The 19145-nt window shown below is 34.7% G+C and overlaps 1 protein-coding gene across 1 annotated transcript; it reads right to left on the bottom strand.

The window, feature by feature from the left end:
* Nucleotides 1–12588: 12588 nt before the first annotated feature.
* Nucleotides 12589–13113, bottom strand: LOC107060323 (pectinesterase inhibitor-like). The gene has a single exon (XM_015308105.1). It carries the CDS (start codon nucleotides 13111–13113, stop codon nucleotides 12589–12591), a length of 525 nt encoding a protein of 174 aa, XP_015163591.1.
* Between the last annotated feature and the right edge of the window lie 6032 nt (nucleotides 13114–19145).

The following is a 19145-nucleotide window of genomic DNA, read 5'->3' as shown; positions in this document are numbered from 1 at the left end:
AACTTAGTACTCAAAATTCCATGTTAAAAATTCTATATTAAAAATCTTATATTAAGCTACAACTCTCAACGAGTATTTATAGTTTTCAAAAATATGTGCTGCAGCGGATCATTCGGCATCGTTAGTAGAGATCGCCGATCAAATCGGCGATCCGCCCTTTGGTAGGTTTCATCTCCGTCTTTCTTTATCCTTCAGCATTGTCGTGTTTTAGATCATTGGGCGACATAGTACTACTTCGCGGAACTGCTCGACGACACGCCGACTGCTCCTTTTTCACCGCCGATTTGATCCTTTCTTTCAGGGCTCAGCACACTGGAACAAAAGGCAAGGATAAGACGTTTTGAGGACTCACCAAATGGGTTCGGCGATTCTCAGATCTTCATTTCTTCGTTCTTTCAGCTGCCTTTGTTCCTTTTTGCTAAGTAGTATCCATGCTTTCCCTCCAACTCCAAATACCTAAAACTTAAGAGTTTTCATCAGATATTAAGACAAAATATGCATTTGAGGACACTAATTCTATCAAAATATAGCCCTAAATGAGTCCAATCTGTGGACTCATCAATCAACTTATTAAGATGGATGCTAATCACATGAGATTGGATGAAGGAAATCACACAATTCACCATGAAAAGAAAAGAGAGTTGGAAGCTGCAAATGAGGGATAACAAAAAAAATGTTGGAAGCTGCTAATCAAGAGAAGAAACAAAAGCAGCGGAACAAAGAAAAGTAGATTGAATACAGTCTTTATGTTAATATGTTTGATGCCTAGTATAAGAAATTTACTATTTGTTATTTATTCATCAGAATGTGGAACTTTCTTTGCAATATATACCCTCAAATCCTCAAACTTGCTTTCTTCTTTCCGTTACTAAATTTTTATCCTTTATAATTCATATGTTTCCAATTTTCATCAACTCGGTATAATTATAGACTTTACATTTAGTTATTATCGTGAGCTTTTGGGATAGTAAATATGAAATCAAATTTGTCATTCTTCTTCTTCTGCTTGTATATTTTGATGTCATGTGTCTTTTAATATTTTGAACTTCCTTTAAGTAATTTTTTTAAATTCTTTTCGGGTATTATTTGCCCTTAAATTGCAAAAGGTTTGTTTAAAAGATACAAATGTGACCGGACATTTTTGTCAACATAATACTTTGATGAATTGAGTAATAATATTCTCTTTTCTTTTTTTGAGTAAAGAATGATAATATTAATCTATAAGAAAATTCAACAATCTTGTTGAAAACTTGCAAACCATAAATATACAAAATAGAAGTTTGTATCATAGATGACTTGGTCAATAATGAGTTTAATATCTAGGCTTTTAATTTTATTATGTGGAAAAGTATTAATTATAGATCAACTTTTTTATTATTAAAACTTACGTTTAGTAATTAAAATATATTAATTCCTCTCATATAATAGAAGATTTCTTTTTCATGAAACATTTAAAATATCAAACCTGACACAAGATTTTCATGCTATATTTTGTGAAGAGATATATTCTTATGTCAAACTTGCATACAAAAGGACTTAGCTTTGAACTTAGCGATTAATTTATGTACGCTCCACTATGATATATTTACTTATATAAATTAATTTTTTTAATGTCAATTAGAGGACAAACGTGCAACGCACGTTTCCAGGACTAGTTATTTTATTGGTGGGAAGTTAGGGACAATTTGGACCAAGAGGTTTCAATAAGGTCGATAATAAATGGTTTAGGCTCAAATGGTGACAAGATGGTTGCACACCCTCACAAGGTAGTCACAAAGGTATGAGTGACTGTCTTCCCTCTCAAAATTTGTGCCCTAGATAATTTCTTGCATTCACCAAAGATATACCATTAGACTAACACGACAGATTCTAGGACTCGACAAACATGCTTTCAAGTAGGAGCTAACCACACATGGCACTTCAAACACGGTCATTTATTTTAGCTATAAGCAATTAAGAACCTGTCACGCGGTGTACATTTCAAGGTTCCTATCAATACACATCTAGTCAACGCATTAATCAAATATATCATTCAAAAGTATTTCTTCTCGCAATCACCAACACGAAACACATTTCTCAACATGAGCACTATCCAAGACATAGATATTGTAAAAAAAATTATACTCTAATATTAATGATGCCAAGCAATCTAAATATTCCAAAAAATTATAGAGGGTGGGGGGGAATTTATAGAGAGATTAAAATGGAATTAAATCAATCAAATACACAAGGGCTAAGAACTACAAGTGCCACTCACCCTGCCAAAAAGATAAAAGTAGTGTCCTAAATGCTAAAAGTTAAAACATTAAGAGGTAGGCTTAGTGTCTCCCTATTAGAAGTAAATAGATTAAGGTTCCAACTAGGTCTGCTGTTTTGCAGCCTGCCTACCTGATCGGCGAATTGTCCAATGGGTTCAATCCGCCAACTGTGCTTGTAGCAACCAAAAAATTACTCACCTCGATTGACAAAAAAATGATCATTTCTAATAGTGATTGGCGAGTCGCCGAATTGTGCCATAGATCGCCCAAAATGACAGTGCACTTTGTTAGAAATTCAACCCTAAAAGACATGCTAATTCGGGCTCATATACAATGAACGGCGGATCACCCATTATATCAGTACACAACTAAAGTTAACAGAACCTTTATCCCTTTGCACCGTCCCAAGGACCAACTCAGAAGTGGTTGACCCACATGGAAAAGAGAATCACTGAATCGTACATCATCACACCTAATATTCCTCTAATTCTAGCACAAGTGACAAACATTATTGAAATCAACTAACACTTGGGTTGTTTCCTAAGAAACTTGATTAAACGTCGCGACACGACGTGGACATGCTCTCAAGCATCATTCAATTACACCATTTCAATAACTTTCACATCGCACCCTTCCCAAAAATAAACTTCCAACATTTTGACGTTTACATTGATCTCAATTGCTACATTACCACATAGTCAGTCACTTTGTATAGGCCTGCCCACTTTGACTTGAATTTTCTTAGGAATAGTCTCAGCCTTGAGTTGAATAAAAACACTTCATCACCTACCCAAAACTCCTGGTGTAGGATCATTCCATCTTTTTACCTTTTTTGTAGGGGGCAGAACTCTCATAGACTTTAAAGAGAAACTCCTCCATTCGAATAGTTGGGTAACATGACTCTTCGAAGAAATTTCCCAATTTAAATTTACCCTTTTTTAATACCATAAAGCTTTGTGCTCCAATTTTATGGATAGGTTATAGGCTTTACCAAACACAATTTGGTAAGAAGACATGTCTATTGGAGACTTGAAGGTTGGTTGATAAGCCAAAAGTGCATCATCAAGCTTTGCTAGACCAATTAGTGCGGTTTTTGCCAATATGTTCTTTATTTATATTTTCGACACCTCAACTTGTGCACTTATTTGCCGGTGATATGGTGTCGCAACCTTGTGCTTCACCCCATACTTAGACAAAAGGGCTTAAAATTTATGATTATTGAAATGGGAAACCGCATCACTTATAATTACCCTTGGTATACAAAACCTTGTAAAAATGTACCTCTTTAAGAACCTAGTGACACTTCGTACTTCATGTTGGGTAAATCCACCGCTTTAACCCATTTTGGAAAAAAGTCAACCGCTACGAAAATATATTTTTCCGAAGGAGCTCACATATGGACCGATGGAGTCAATCCCCCACATATCGAAATGTACCACCTCAAGAGTTTGTGAAAGAGGCAACTCATATCTTCTTGAAATACTCCCTTGCATTTGACATTGCACACATCTCTTACAAAAACTATGTGCATCTTGATTAAACATTTGCCAATAATAACCGCATTACAACACTTTTGAGGCGTTGCGGATCCCTCCATGGTGCCCATCTATGGGTGATGCATGGTACGCTTCTAGTAGATCATTTATTTCCACCTTTAAAATGAAGCGCCTAATGATATGATTGGCGCATTCCCTGAAAAGATAAGGTTCATCCCAAATATACCACTTGACCTCAAACAAAAACTTCTTCTTCTCATGGCTCTTTAATTATTAGGCACTAGTCCACACACAACAAAAAAATTCATAATCATCATACAATGGCATTGAGGTGTAGGAGACCTGCTTTAACATTTCATCGAGGAAGCATTTTCAATATCAAGTTCTCCTGCAATGGCAGCAGCCAGCTCTGACCTTGATAAGTGATCAACCACTTGATTCTCACGTTGCTTCCTATCTTTAATCTCGAAGTAAAATTCTTGAAGGAGAAGAACCCACATAATAAACTGTGGTTTAGCTTCCCTATTTTCCATTAAGTCTCTGAGGGCTGCATGATTAGTGTGCACTACAACTTTTATACCCAACAAGTATGCTCTAAACTTCTCAAAGCCATACACAAGAGTGAGCAATTCTTTCTCTGTCACTTTGTAATTTTTTAGAGCACGATTTAATGTCATGCTAGTGTAGTTAATGGGGTGAAATAATTTATTTTTACGCTGTCCAAGAACCACTCCACTTGCATCAAACATCATTTCAAATGGAAGACTCCAATCAGGTGCAATTATGACGGGGGCTGAAATAAGTTATTATTTCAAGCTCACAAATGCCTTGTTACAACTTGCATCAAAATCAAACACATTCTCCTTTTCAAACAACCTGCACAAGGGAACAATCACCTTAGATAAATCTTTTATGAATCGCCGGTAGAATCCAGCATGGACAAGGAAACTCTTTCCGTCCTCCACTGATATAGCGGGAGGAATAGTGTCAATAACATTGATTTTAGCTTGATCAACCTCAATACCCTTCCCAGAAATTCTTATGTCAAAGGAATATCCCCTCCTTCACTATGTAGTGACACTTTTCAAAAGTTAGGACTAGATTTAATTCAATACATCGTTTCAAGACTTTCCCCAAATGGTCCAAGAATTCTTCAAATGAGTTCCCAACCATAGAGAAATCATCCAAAAAAACGTCCACAGATTCCTCTACCATATAAGAAAAATAGCTAGCATACACCTTTGGAATGTACGGTGCATTGCACAACCCAAAGAGCATCCGTTGTAAGGAGAATGTCCTATCAGGAAACTGGTCTTTTCTTGGTCTTCCTGTGATATATAGATCTAATTGTAACCCAAATAGCCTTATAAGAAGCAATACCACCCTTGTACCGTGAGAGGATCAAGCATTTGATCAACGAAGGGCTTCAGAAAAGGATCTTTTTTCTGTCCATAGAATCAGCTTCGTGTAGTCCATACACACTCTTCATTCCTTCACCAGTGTAGTGTCCACAAGCTCAGTCTTCTCATTTGGGACTACCATAAAACCTTCATTTTAGGGCCACATTGAATAGGGCTTACCCATTGACTATCCACAATCAGGGAGATTACACCCGTATCTAACCACTTTATGATCTCTTTCTTCAAAACTTCTTGCATTGGAGGATTCTTTATGACTTTTATGAGTGCAAACTCCTGGAGAGATCCCCATGGTGTTTCCAATAGACCACCACAAGGCTTTGATGTGTCTTTTTCAATCTTTGTGGGAATGGATGAGTTATTTTGATTGGAGTTTTCACTGTAGGAGCCCTACCATCACCACCACCATTGCTTGCCTTTCGATCATCATCAACCTCCTTAATCATCGATTCATCTTCTTTCTTGGGTGGCTCATATTTGGCAGCCACCTGTTCACTATTTCGTTTGTAAATAAGTGGTTTATTTTCCAACACCCTGCCACTTTGAGTTGTCCCCACCGACACTTGGGTGTCAATATCAGGATCAACAATCATATGATGAGCTGCCACTTCCTTCGAACTTGAACTCACCATGGCGGAAAGTTGGTGCATTCTCTCCTAAAGTTTCCAAATTTTTTTATGAATGAGTGGTTACTGTACTTGCCTGTAATTAGAAGTCACTTCTCATTCTTGCAACATCACATCAGATCCTGCCATCTTATTAAGAATTTTGGCTAGCAACTATTTTTTTTGGGTGCTTTACGTATTTCCTTTTTTTTTCTTAGCTTTTGTAATTTCATGTACTTGCACATGATTTGAAAACATATCAATTTGCGCCTCCTCCCTAGCCATGTTCTCTTCATGTTTCTTGGTCATACCCATTTGAAGAGGAAATATTGGGTCTTCAATTATATCACGACCCAAGGTAGCCCCTAGGAGTAACATGGCGTATAAGACCCTGAAGTCACTTAGCATTCATCATACAAAATAATAGAACATAAGAGATTTAAAAGACAGTTTCAACATGCCAAAATTTTATAGAGAAAAGCGGAATTCTAAACATCGTCTCAAAGCCATCTAGTACTTAAGAATTTATCGGGGCGTAGCCGGTACATCAAGTTCCAAAACTAAAAGTAAAGACAAAATGGAAATCAACTCGGTCCTCGGGTGCTGAGGGCTCACCAATCTTCAATCTTCTATATGAGATCCCTAGCCATGAAAGTGCGAATATGTGAGGTCGGTCCCTACATTTTGGGGAATGTAGGGAAGAGTATGCGTTAGTACAAAATATGTACCAAGTATGATAAGATTTAAAAACATGCTTAATAAGAGATATCTTCATGAGATGCAATGACCAAGCTAAAATGTGAGACAAGAGAATTAAAAATATGAATAATAAAACATGGTCAATGCAAATATACATTATTTTAAGACACATGTGAGATACTTCTTGAAGTAACCTTAGTTCATCATAATTTGCTTGTGGGAAGTAGCCTTAATCGACATATAAGACCATGTGAGATATTAACATGGAATTCGGTGTCTCTCATACCGAAAATGGTCGTCTCACTTGCTAAGGTAAGGACCATGAACTTCTAGCTTATGTGTATCCACTTGTTAATGTATATCTAGACAATCCTATGTTGGCACATAATTTATGGGACATGGATAATCTCCACTTGTCCACTCAGTACTAAGCTTAACTTCCATGAAATAGTTCTTAATCATATTCATCTTACCTTTTAAAGGAACGTGGGTAATCGCCTCTTGTCCTTACATCATGTGACATGGGTAATCGCCTCTTGTCTTTTAATAGAGAGCATGGGTAATCGCCTCTTGCCTCAACATTAGAATAGCTCCTTAACATTGGTTCATTTTAGGTGAGAAAGCCTTTCAACCTTAAGAACCCTTTATGTGAAAAAACCTTTCACAACAATTAACCATAATAACAGCATATATGCTTTTACTCTCAAAGCAATCTACATCATATCTCATCAATTTCATAAGAACATGAATAATTCCATAATTCATCTTTCATAGTTCAAAACCCACTTTTAATCATCAATATCTAGAAAACATGAGTTCAGTGGCGGAGCAAGGATTTTCAATAAAGGGTTTCATAATCTGAAAAAATTGACACACGAAGTAGCCGAAGGGGGTTCGACATCTACTATATATACCTAAAAAATTATTTTAACCATGTATAAATCATATAATTTTACGCCAAATGGGATTCGGATGAACCCCCCTAATTGTAAGGTGGCTCCGCCACTGCATGAGTTAGGGCCCGTTTGGCCATAGATTTCCCAAATAATATTTGGGGGAAAAATTGGCAAATAGTGTTTGTCCATACAATTTGCCATTATTTGGCAAATATCCCAAATTTCCAAATACTAGTTTTTTCTAGTACTTGGGCCAAATCTCATTATTTGGAATCTTTTGAAAATTGAAATTTTACCCCAAACTTTTATCTTTTACAAAAACACCCTCTATAGTAGTTGTTTGTGTCGTATTACATAATTTTTCACGTGAACACCAAAGTAGTGATGAAATATTCAATGAATATTAAATGATGATATGGTTGTTGATGAAAATGATGAACAATCGGTTCAGGGTAACAAAGTCATGTGTTTTGTCTACTTCACGATGTATGGAATGATGCTCGTTGCACTTACTCCAAACTACCACATTGCTCTAGTGTCATCGACACTATTTGTTATTGTTGCAACGAAGATTCAATTGACTTGTAATACAAACTAATGGTTAATTTTGATCATTTTTAAAACTTATGGGTATAAATCATATTTTTCTAAAAAAGTGAAATATATTTCCCAAATACTATGGCCAAACACATGGTGAAATCAAGACATGGAAGAAAACCTTAACTCAATTGGGGAATTCTAGCTTTGTAAATTGGAGAATTTAGGAACTCCATGGAGGAAAGGGCTCCATGGATGAAAACTATCATACCTCAATGCCAAAATCTTGACTTCAATGGTGGATTTGTAGACTTGACTTGCAACCTTAGATTTCTTCTTCCACTTCTAGAAAGAGAATTATTTGAGAGGACGACTTGTTCTTCTTTTAGGAATTTGAGAGAATGATTTCAATTGGGAAAATTTGGGGGTTAAAACACTTATATATGGGTTTAGGTGAAGGGTAAAACGACATAGTATTAGGCTAAAATAATTAGGAAAAGACCCAAAAGCCCCTAGGAAAATAACTTCCGGATCCTACCAACGGCTCAACATACGGTTCATTGGTCAGACCACGGACCGTCCTGGTCAGCCGTGGTTTGAGATCAGAGACACCAAAATCAGGACCCCCATCGGCAACACTCACCTACGACCCTGGGTCCAATGACGGACCGTGGACCACGGCTGTAGGTCCCAACATTTTGATGCTAAATTCGATTAAGTTTGAGACTCACTTACGGACCCTAACTTGCGGCTCATGCATTGGACGACGGACTGTCCTGGTGAACCATTGAAAACGTACTGGAACTTGGCATTTTTTGAAAACTTGACTGGCCATCCATGGACCAGACCTACGGTCCATTAGTCCGATCACGGTCCGAGGGTGACTCCGTCATACTGGCACCAGATTCTTCAAAAAGCTGCAAATTTTACCCTTTCTGAATTCGAGGTGTTACAAATTGTATACCAAGTTTGGTTTTCTTTCATCAAGCGACTTTTCAATTTCATCAAAAGGTTGTCCTACTATTTCCCCTTTGACAAGTTGATCAGTCAATCCTTTATTCAAAATATCAACGCTCTGATAAAAACTTTGTTGTAACAGCTTATCGGTAATACCATGATTTTGACATTGTAATGTCAACCTTTATAAACACAGTTATGTTTCATGAAGCGGCTCACTGTATATCCTCTTGAAGTTTTGAATAACATCTCTCAATTTCACCATATTTGAGGGAGGGAAAAACTTTTCAAGAAAAGCTTCGGTGAGCTCTTGCTATGAAATGATAGAATCTTTTGGTAATTCGGACAACCATTTTGTTGTTTCACCCATCAAGGAGAAAGGGAATAGTCATAATCATATCGACTATTGAGTAATTCTCTTCATAGTGAAGAGCCCACACAAATTCACAAATTGTCAGAGATTATCACGGGGGTCTTCATGGGCAAGACCACTAAACATCCCTCTCATATAGAACAACTACTACATTTTCTCGGTTACAATAAAGGTAGCATTCCCCAGGGTAGGGGTAACCGAACTGCTTCAAAACTCACGATGACATTGAGATTTGTGTAATCACTATCACCAATATCATTGTTCTTGCCATTGCAACTAGGATAGTGGCCACCATCTACACTCATTTTTCTAGCTGCAAATTCGAGCACAACAATAACACCAAGCGGAAATGTATTCCACTCAGCTAAATAAGTTATCAAGTTAATTTCACAAACTGTAGTCTTAGCTACTGCTCCCCTACAATGGTGCCATTATTTGATAATGCTCAAATTACTCTAAAACAAACAAAAGAGTAAGCGATCGTTATCAATAAAAATACCCAACTAACAGTCAAGGTCGTATCCCGAGTGAATTGATGATAAGAATTTAGAGAGGAAGATAAAATGAAACTAATTCATTGTAGGAATGAAACAAATGGGTGGATGATTACACCAAATTTAAGAAGGATGTTTTGGAATCAATTTTTGCAAGTTAACTACAAACAACGATTAAAATAATTAATTAAGGATATATGGGTTTGTATTAATATCCAATAGGAGTATGAATGCTTTCTCAATCATGCTAGACAACCATGGATAAGTTGTGTAATCTTCAATGACACAAATCTTCTTTTGATCTCATTGCATCTTATCATAGAATCTCCTTTTGGTCTCTTCAATGTGAATTCCTAATAAACACAATACCTTAAAAAATCTCTCTTTCAAGCAAATTTGGCAACTAGAAATGACCTATAATCTCTCTTTCGAGCAAACCACAAGAATCAAAACTATATTTTAAGAATCAAATTGTTTAACCACTTCAATTGATCTCTTTCGAGCATTAATCGAAGATCTAGACTAGGATTAAGTTTTTCACCTTAAACCCTAAATCAACCTCATGTTAAAAACCCCAAATCAGTGGATAAACATCCATAAACAGAGGAAAAGACAAATATCCACTAAATTAAATCAACACCCAACCACATAATCATACCCCTAGAATTGTGGTTTTAGCCAATCATTATAAAAGTGAGTGAAGGTATACCGATCATGACTCCATCAATAGAATAGTTAGAGATCATCAATAATTTTCAATACCCACATTGCATTAAACCCACAATTGTTATTTACAAAATTGTTTCAATTCAAAATTCTAAAAGAAAAAAACTTAATAAGTATTTTTCAGAATATGAAAAAGTTAGCATGAACATAGATACACTTTCTCTCTCTTTAGGCTATTTATAATCTACCGAAATTAACCGAAATTTCCTTTCGTAACCCACTCGAAGACATTAATCAGACTCGCTTAGCAGAGTCGGCAGATTGTCGTCTAGTCTTTTAACTCGCCTTTTCTCTGATTTTGGCTTCAAGTGTTTGAACCCCATTTAGTGAACTCGGTAGAGCTCGCCTTTCACTATAGGTGAATTGTGGATTATAACCTTGTTCGTCTAATTTAGCTTTCTTTTTTCACTTGGAAATTTATCACATTCGGTGATGGAGTCAGGTTCGCCTTTACACATTCGATGCATCGCCGATCTATTCTTTCTTTGCTGACCTACCCCAATGTTTTAACATTGAGCACTGCCAGAGTTGGTGAGGTTCAGCTTGTTCGGCGATTCGTCCTTCATATTAGGCGGTCTTCAACTTAGTAGCTTACACTCCTTTTTGATGTTTTTTTCCTCTTTTTCTTAGATTTATCCTTGCCTTATCCTTTCGATTTTGTAGTTACAAAATACCAACATTTCATTAGTATATGACATAAAAAGGTATTGAGGTCACTCATTATCGAAATAAAAAGGCCTCAAAAGGGTGGAAGTCTACTACTCATAAACATGTCACTTACTCATTTCGATTGTAAGACCTAAATATTGCATTTGTGATGGTCAATTAATGAATTGGTCCATTGATCATTAATCGCAATCACATGGTTTAACACCCACAACCTCGAAAACTAAAAAGATTTGTTTACTTGAATGTGATGTCAAGCCTGCGATCGTGAAGACCAATTTCAGTGGCATTTGCAAAGGCAATTCAAAGATCACGGATACGAAGAACAAGTTAGGTGAACCAGCTAATGCTACACCAACCTAAATTTGAAGTTGGCCAAATGCCTTGATGGGGCCTCAAGATTTGATGGAACCCCATACACACAAACAAACTATGCCAACACACAAAAATTGACACTTCAGACACAACAAAGGTTTCAGAAAAGACGATATAGGTCATCTCTACAAAAAAGTGGTTCCCACACCCAAAATTCTATTTTAACCAAAAATAGTAAGGTGCTTGAAATGAGTCTAGAAGACCTGAATCAAAGGTCCTTAAAAGCCAAAATTGTTGTTCCATAGCTAAAGGATACATAAAATTTACACTCAAAGGTCAATTATCTGAAGTTTTGACCAAAGTTAACCACTCAAACTTCAAAAGCTCTAAAATACAAAAACGTAATAAAAAGCAAACAACTGAATAGGTGACAATATTGTCAAGTAATAAATAACTTTTATTTACTATAGAAAAGCTCTGAACACTTAAAATACATTCATATAAGTAAATTCCCTAGAGGGTTATTAGAAATTTTTTACCACAAACAAGATTCAATAGTCGAAAATATTTAAGAGAGAATTGCAAATTCTATTTTTTTATTTCTTCAGGATTTCAAGTATTGAAACAAACATTAAGTGGGGTATACCAAGTTCTCAACTTATTGAATAAACTTCTATGGTTCTTAATTACTATTATTTTTATCTAAATTTGTCAACCTATTACTTATAGAATTATGTTCACAATTCCTATAGTGTTTGCTGAGCTCGGTAAAAGGATGATTTCAACATTGCAATTCATAAAATCTAATCTAAATCTAATAATTGATTTTTATCAAAAAAATTAATTATTAAAAAATATTTAGTAATAATTTTTGCATAAAAAATGTTTGAAAAAATTATTTTAAAATTACATATGAAGTTTTTTTTATATTTAAAGTGTTAATTGAAATTTCACTCTATGCCTTCAAGTATTTTTAATCGCCCCAACTCCATACACATTTTTAGGAAACACATATATAATGGTGAATTGAATGCCTTTCATTTGAAAATTACATTGCAAAATAAGAATAATATATATTTCAGAAGATGAATTCATCCATGTAATTTAAGAAAGAAGTGAGACATAAGGAATCAGGTAAAATGACTAGATTATTCGAGATCATGGGCAATAACAGCTGAAATATCAGAGAACTCTTGGACCACCTTGCTGAGTTGTTTGAGTTGGGGTGGTACATCTCTGAAACCTTGGTTACAAGCAAGAGATTCATACATAGCAGCAGAAGCCAAAAAACTTATTTTTCTATAATTAGCAATCCTAAGCAAATCATTGCCACTTTCAAGATTATCACTGGCATATTTGTAGTTTTTTAAACAACCAATTAGTTGGTCTTTCATGTTGGGATCTTTTATGGGTTGTTGAAGAATGGATTGAACCAAGTTATAGGTAGATGTGGTATTATCTTGTGCTATAGAAAGAACAATGGAGAGAAGGCTGTGAATATCTCCTTTGTAAACATAGGGATCATTTCGAAGCACTTGAAAACATAGAGGAGGATTTATAGTTTTGGGACAAACATCATCAAGTATGTCTGCCTTCACATTTGGAATATTTCCAAATAGTGTTAATAAGACAAAGGAGAGAAAGAACAATGAAGAGGACCAAAACTTTGCCATTTTTCTACCTTTTCATTTCGCTACACTGTCCACCATGCTTTTATAGCTTTAAAAGGTATCAAATATGAGATTAATGCAATTCTTCATTTTGGTTTTCTTTTGTAACTGTGAAAGAGAAAAGTCAAATATGAGATTAATGCAATTCATTAAAATAAAAGAGAAGATAAATAAAAGAGACTAATGCAATTCATTAAGATGTACCAAATATGAGATTAATGCAAGTATTTAAATGTAGCTTACATAAATTTAAATACGTGCATAATTAGTATATGTTTTTGTGATATCATTGTAGTCATTTAAAATTTATTAAATATAAATTTATAAAAAGATTCAGATTATATTAAATTCAATATATATTAGTCCAAATAAATATTGTGAATGAATATATTTAGATTAATTATTTAAGTCTAAGAATATGGATTTAATTGAGTTTTAATTTCATTGAACTACTCCATTAATATGGGCTACAAATGAAGATCCAACTTAGTTAAAGTCCAATATATCATGTCGCTTAAATATGATGGGGTAAAGGGAAACAAGCTTTTTCATCGTAACTCGTCCATTCTACTACTATAAATAGGGGTTCTCATAACTCATAAATCACACTAGAATTCTATCTAGAAGCCAAAGAGAGCTGCTGGATCAAACACAACAAATTTCTCTACAAGCTACAAGATGAAGAATACAAGTACCCAAGCAGTCAAGTTTAAGAACAACTAAAGATCAAGACGACCATATTCAAGAACAAGTTCAAAAGCCCTTGGGAGTGGAAGTCAAGTTCAAATTCATCAAAATTCAAGATCAAGCTTACAAGGCATTAAATTTAGATTTATAAAACGACAAATTAGAGGATTCATAAAGATTGTAATGCTTATATTTGAAAACAAATAAATATATTGTTGTAATATTTTTTAGTCTTGATAATTATTCTATTGACATAAATTTTACCGTCTACAAATTCTGGCACATCTATACCTCTCATATCACCTTTTCACGAATTCAAGGACATGAAAATGGCTTTGAAGAAGACCAACACCCTCTAAACATCCTCTATGGATTCTAAGGTTGCTGACTCTAAGTTCTATGGTGATGGGAAAGGAGTCTTTGGTGTTACCTTTGGAAAATTTAGAGAGTTTTAGAAGGAGCCAGACCACTATGATGGTGTTGGGAAATTATATGCACAGCGGAAGCATACCAGAATCATACTAGTTACATGAATAATAGACAACACATTGTTTATGCTAAAACAAGTACGATCATGTTTGAGCATATAAACTTTTCTGAAATTTAATTCAAGAATTACCTCTTGAAGCGTGAGCAGATACCTTCAAGTGAATCCGCAAGGTAGTCGACAAGCTAGACCCTTCAAGCGAATCCACAAGCTAGTCCACAAATTGGACCACAGTTCTGCGGTCTTCTACAGTGATCCCAAGTTCACTTCTGAACTCTCAATACTTGGGTGGGAAAGTATCATACCGAAAACTTATCTTCTTTTCAAGGGTTAGAAGAATCCCTATTTATAGAGATTCCTTCCTAGTCCAAGGAGAAGGAATACCATGTCTTTCCTTAGAATAGAAAGACATGTACATCTCCCTTTCCTTAGATAAGAAAAAAGTCATGTCCTTCTCCCTTTCCTTAGAATAGAAAAAAGTGATATACTTCTCCCTTGCCTTAGAACAGATAAAGATTCATACATCTCCCTTTCCTTAGAATAGAGAAAGACACATACTTCTCCCTTTTCCCTTTAGAATAGATTCTGAGTTCTAGTTAAATATGGGTACAGTAGGGACCACATAATTAATTACCGAGGATTCCTATTATGAAAATAATTCCAAATAATTAATTTGAATTATTCTTACCATAATAAATTACAAATCATTTCACTAGAAATTCGTAATTACACTCCTCTATTTATATTTCGAAATTCCCCATTAAACACATATGTAATTCCCCATGTTAAGATTACAGATACTAATCAATAAATTAAATTACTGACTAACTTAATTTAATGATCAATTTCCTTTAGAGCACTGCTTAACTTATTTCATGTGCCGGATTCATAAATCCACTTGCAAGGTTTGACACGATGAAAACTTTTAAGCTTCTCAAAAAGGCATATCATCAATCTCTATACAGAGACATGGATTCCGTCAACTAACTTATTATTTCACCAATATATATTATCATCATCCAATCTACCAGGAATATTGACCCATCTTAGAATCTCACCTTTTAATAAATCAAAACGATAATTCACATAAACAGATCATAATAGTTATATCAGGATTAATTATATAAGTACATTTATTAGTTTAGAGAATATGCTTTTGTCAGTCAGTCTAAAGAAGCTATCTCGACTCGGTCATGTTCAATACATACAAAATGCACTAGCACAAGAAGTTGGAACTATATCATTCCCATAATCAAGATAAACTACATATAATCTTGTGCTACAATCGTACCAATGGCATGTCCGATTCACATCTTAGATTGTGAACAAAAAAAACTTTATACTTATAAGAACCGATGATTTAATCATCTGTGTATAAGCTTAAACTCTATACACTAAATCATCTACTATATAAGTAAACAGACACCATAAAAGAATATATGTTCTATTAATATAAATATATAATTATTCTATAATAAATACCATATCTAAACACGTGGTTAATAGTATTCTATAATAAATATGGAGAAAGAAGGAGATCAAGTTTTACGATGAGTACTAAGTCAGCTTCCTTGTGGTAATGCATGAAAGTTCAGTTGGTAGAGATGATGAGAGGATGATAAATTTTTAGAAAGTGGGTTAGTAGGAGTCTATGGAGTGGTTAAGGTTCTAAACTTGAATGTGGCGTTGTTAACATGTGGACAATGCTCGATAAATTAGGTGTTTCGTGATATGAGCTCAAGGTTAGTTGAATGTAGCGGTAAGGAGTATTGTTCTTGGGATAGGATTTCCTACAAAGGTATAGAACCTGAATCTTGTGATTTAGATCAGAATAATCACCCTATGTTAAGTCCTTTGTGATTTGAGTTAGTCTTGAATATAGTAAGAGCAACCAATTCTATTCTCAGTCCAACCGTCATTCAAGGATGAATGATCCCAAGGGAGAGATATTGTAACACCCCAAAAATTTCTAAGTTAAGATTCGAACCATTCTTCATATGTAAATAAGATTGTACCGGCTGATTTTTAAATTTCCCATATGTTTACAATTAAATTCTTTATAGTGGGAATGAATTTGGATATGAATTAAGGTCACTAAAATTCCTAGCACAAAGTTGAGTTGAAAGTTTCCTTACCGAATAAGTTTGATGTCAGAATTTACATCGGTCAACTTTAAACAACCATATCTCTTAAAATATATAGAGTTATGTGGACCATAACCTATAAAATTAAAGGTATTTGAATCTTCTTTCTAACGCCACCAATTTCGCGTCAATCTAAGTTTCAAGTAAAAAGTTATGATCATTTTAGTAACCTGATACAGTGAAGTAATGAATTAGCCGAAGGGAAAACATTAAAAGGGGCCGTTTTTTTCTTTTTACCTCTAAGAAAACCCTAAACGAATTTCTTGACTAATTAAAGACCCAAAATAATGACATTTTCATCTCTTAACTCATCATTCTCTTCTCTCTCAAACCCGAAGACAAAACCCTAGGGAAAAATCAAAGTAGAAGACTCCATTCAAGATTCTTTCAATCTTTTTCAAGATTCTTCTTTAAGGTAAGTCCTTCTCCAAGAATTCCATTCTTTTAAACTCAAATTCCTCCATACAATTATGAATCACTAATGAAAACCATAATGCTTGGACATAGAGTTTCAAGAAACTAATTCAAGAAATCTCAAGAAAAGGTTTCTTGATTTTTCTCCTTCAAGCTAAGTTTCAAGGCTTCTAATCAAGTTCTTCTTCAAGATTATTCAAGAACCTTGTTCTTCCAAGTATGTAAGGCTATCATAGAATGAGATAGTGATGTCTTCAGAAAAAGTTTTAGAGGTACATCAATCCATCCATACTCTAGCGTATTCCTCCAGTCTAGTTATGACAACATCTTGTTGATATTCCTAATAGTAGAATTGTGTCTATGACCTATGCTCATACACTTCAAATTGATTCATCTATGCTCTATTTCAAGAATGAGGGGAAAGGACTTTAGCCCATTGATCTCAATCTTACTCCATAAAGTTATGGATATCAGCCTCATGATATGAACCCATTCATCTAAGCACTTATGTCTCATATTACGCTCAGTCTCGCAAATTCATGATTTACTCTTAATGGCTAGCAACATAATGTTATGTCATGCATATTCTTATATCAGATATCTTGAATGAATCGTGCTTATGATATTTATCCCTAGAGCTCTTTTAGTAATCCTTTTTTTAGTTTTGAGAGTGGTGTTGTTGATAGTTCCTGTGTGAAGGATAGAAAAGACGGTTGCTATTTCTTATTGTGATAGTGATGGTGTGTTAATTCCATCTAAGGTTAGAAATGTGGAGGAATAAGGAGATAAGGTTTTACGATGAGTAATAAGTCAGTTTCCTAGTAATAATGCATGAAAGTTAAGTTGGTAAATGTGACGAGAGAATAAAGAGTTCTTATGAGGGTTAGTTAGTAGGAGTTCATGGAGTGGTTATAGTACAAGGCTTGAATGTGGTGTTGGTAGCATGTAGAAGAATGCATGATGCATTAAATGTTTCTTGATATGGGCTCAAGGTTGGTTGAAGGTTAGTAGGGAAGTCAAAAGTCAAAGAGATAGTAAGAGTAACTTTTTTCCCTTCTATCCTCAGTTTAACGATCATTCGAGGACGAATAATCCCAAGGGGGAGATATTGTAACACCCCAAAAATTTCTAAGCGAAGGCCCGAACTATTCTTTATTTTCCTATAAGGTCTTATCGGGTTATTCTTAGATTCCTCATATATGTAAAGGTGAATTCTTTAGTGTGGGAATTATTTTGGATATCAATTAATGTCACTAAAAACTCCTAGCACAAAGTTGAGTTGAAAGTTTACTTAGCGATTAAGTTTTGATGTAATATCAACTTTAAACGACTATATCTCTAAGAATTATGTGTGCCACAACATATCAAATAAAAGGTATTTGAATCTTCTTTCCAACGCCACCAATTTCGCGTTAATCCGAGTTTTGAGTAAAACCTTATGATCATTTTAGTAACCTATACAGTACAATGACGAATTAGCCGACGGGAAAATATTAAAAATGGTCGTTTTTGTCTTATTACCTTTAAGAAAATCCTAAACAAATTTCTTGACAAATTAAAGGCTCAAAAGAATTAGATTTTTATCTCTTAATACCCCATTCTCTTCTCTCTCAAAACCCTAAGGCAAAACCCTAAGGAAAAATCAAAGTAGAAGACTCCATTCAAGATTCTTTCAATCTATTTCAGGATTCTTCTTCAAGGTAAGTTTTTCTCCAAGAATTCCATTCTTTCCAACTCAAATTCCTTCATACAATTATTAATCACTAATGAAAATCATAATTCTTGGTCATAGAGATTTTCCGAAATGAATTCAAGAAGCTCAAGAAAGGTTTTCTTGATTTTTATCCTTCAAGCTAGGGTTTCAAGGCTTCTAATCAAATTCTTCTTCAATATTCTTCAAGAACCTTGTTCTTCCAGGTATTTAAGGCTATCATAGTGTTGGACTAGTTCTTCCTCACGCCATACATCTACTTTTAAATCAGTAGAAGAGTAGCCTAGGATTCTATCCCTAGATTTGAGTATTCTTGAGATGAGTTGATTTTGAGTTCTTGAGTTCCTGGTTCTTTTTGAAATTCTATACCTAATTTTTTAATTGCTATATGTTATGCATTGAGATTCTTGAGTTGATTCGTTCATGTCTATATTTCAACATGAGGCCTATGAATATATATTCTTGAGATGAGTAGTATCATTCAGTTCTAAGTTCTTGAGTTCTAGATGTTTGAGTTCTTTAGTTCTGAGTATTGAGTTTTCTATACTGTTATTGTGATCTTTGAGTTGAGTTGTTCATGTCTATATTTCAG

The sequence above is a fragment of the Solanum tuberosum genome, unplaced genomic scaffold (assembly GCF_000226075.1).
Source record: "Solanum tuberosum cultivar DM 1-3 516 R44 unplaced genomic scaffold, SolTub_3.0 scf00001, whole genome shotgun sequence".
In the NCBI taxonomy this organism is placed as follows: domain Eukaryota; kingdom Viridiplantae; phylum Streptophyta; class Magnoliopsida; order Solanales; family Solanaceae; genus Solanum; species Solanum tuberosum.
This window is presented reverse-complemented; position numbering and strand designations above follow the sequence as displayed.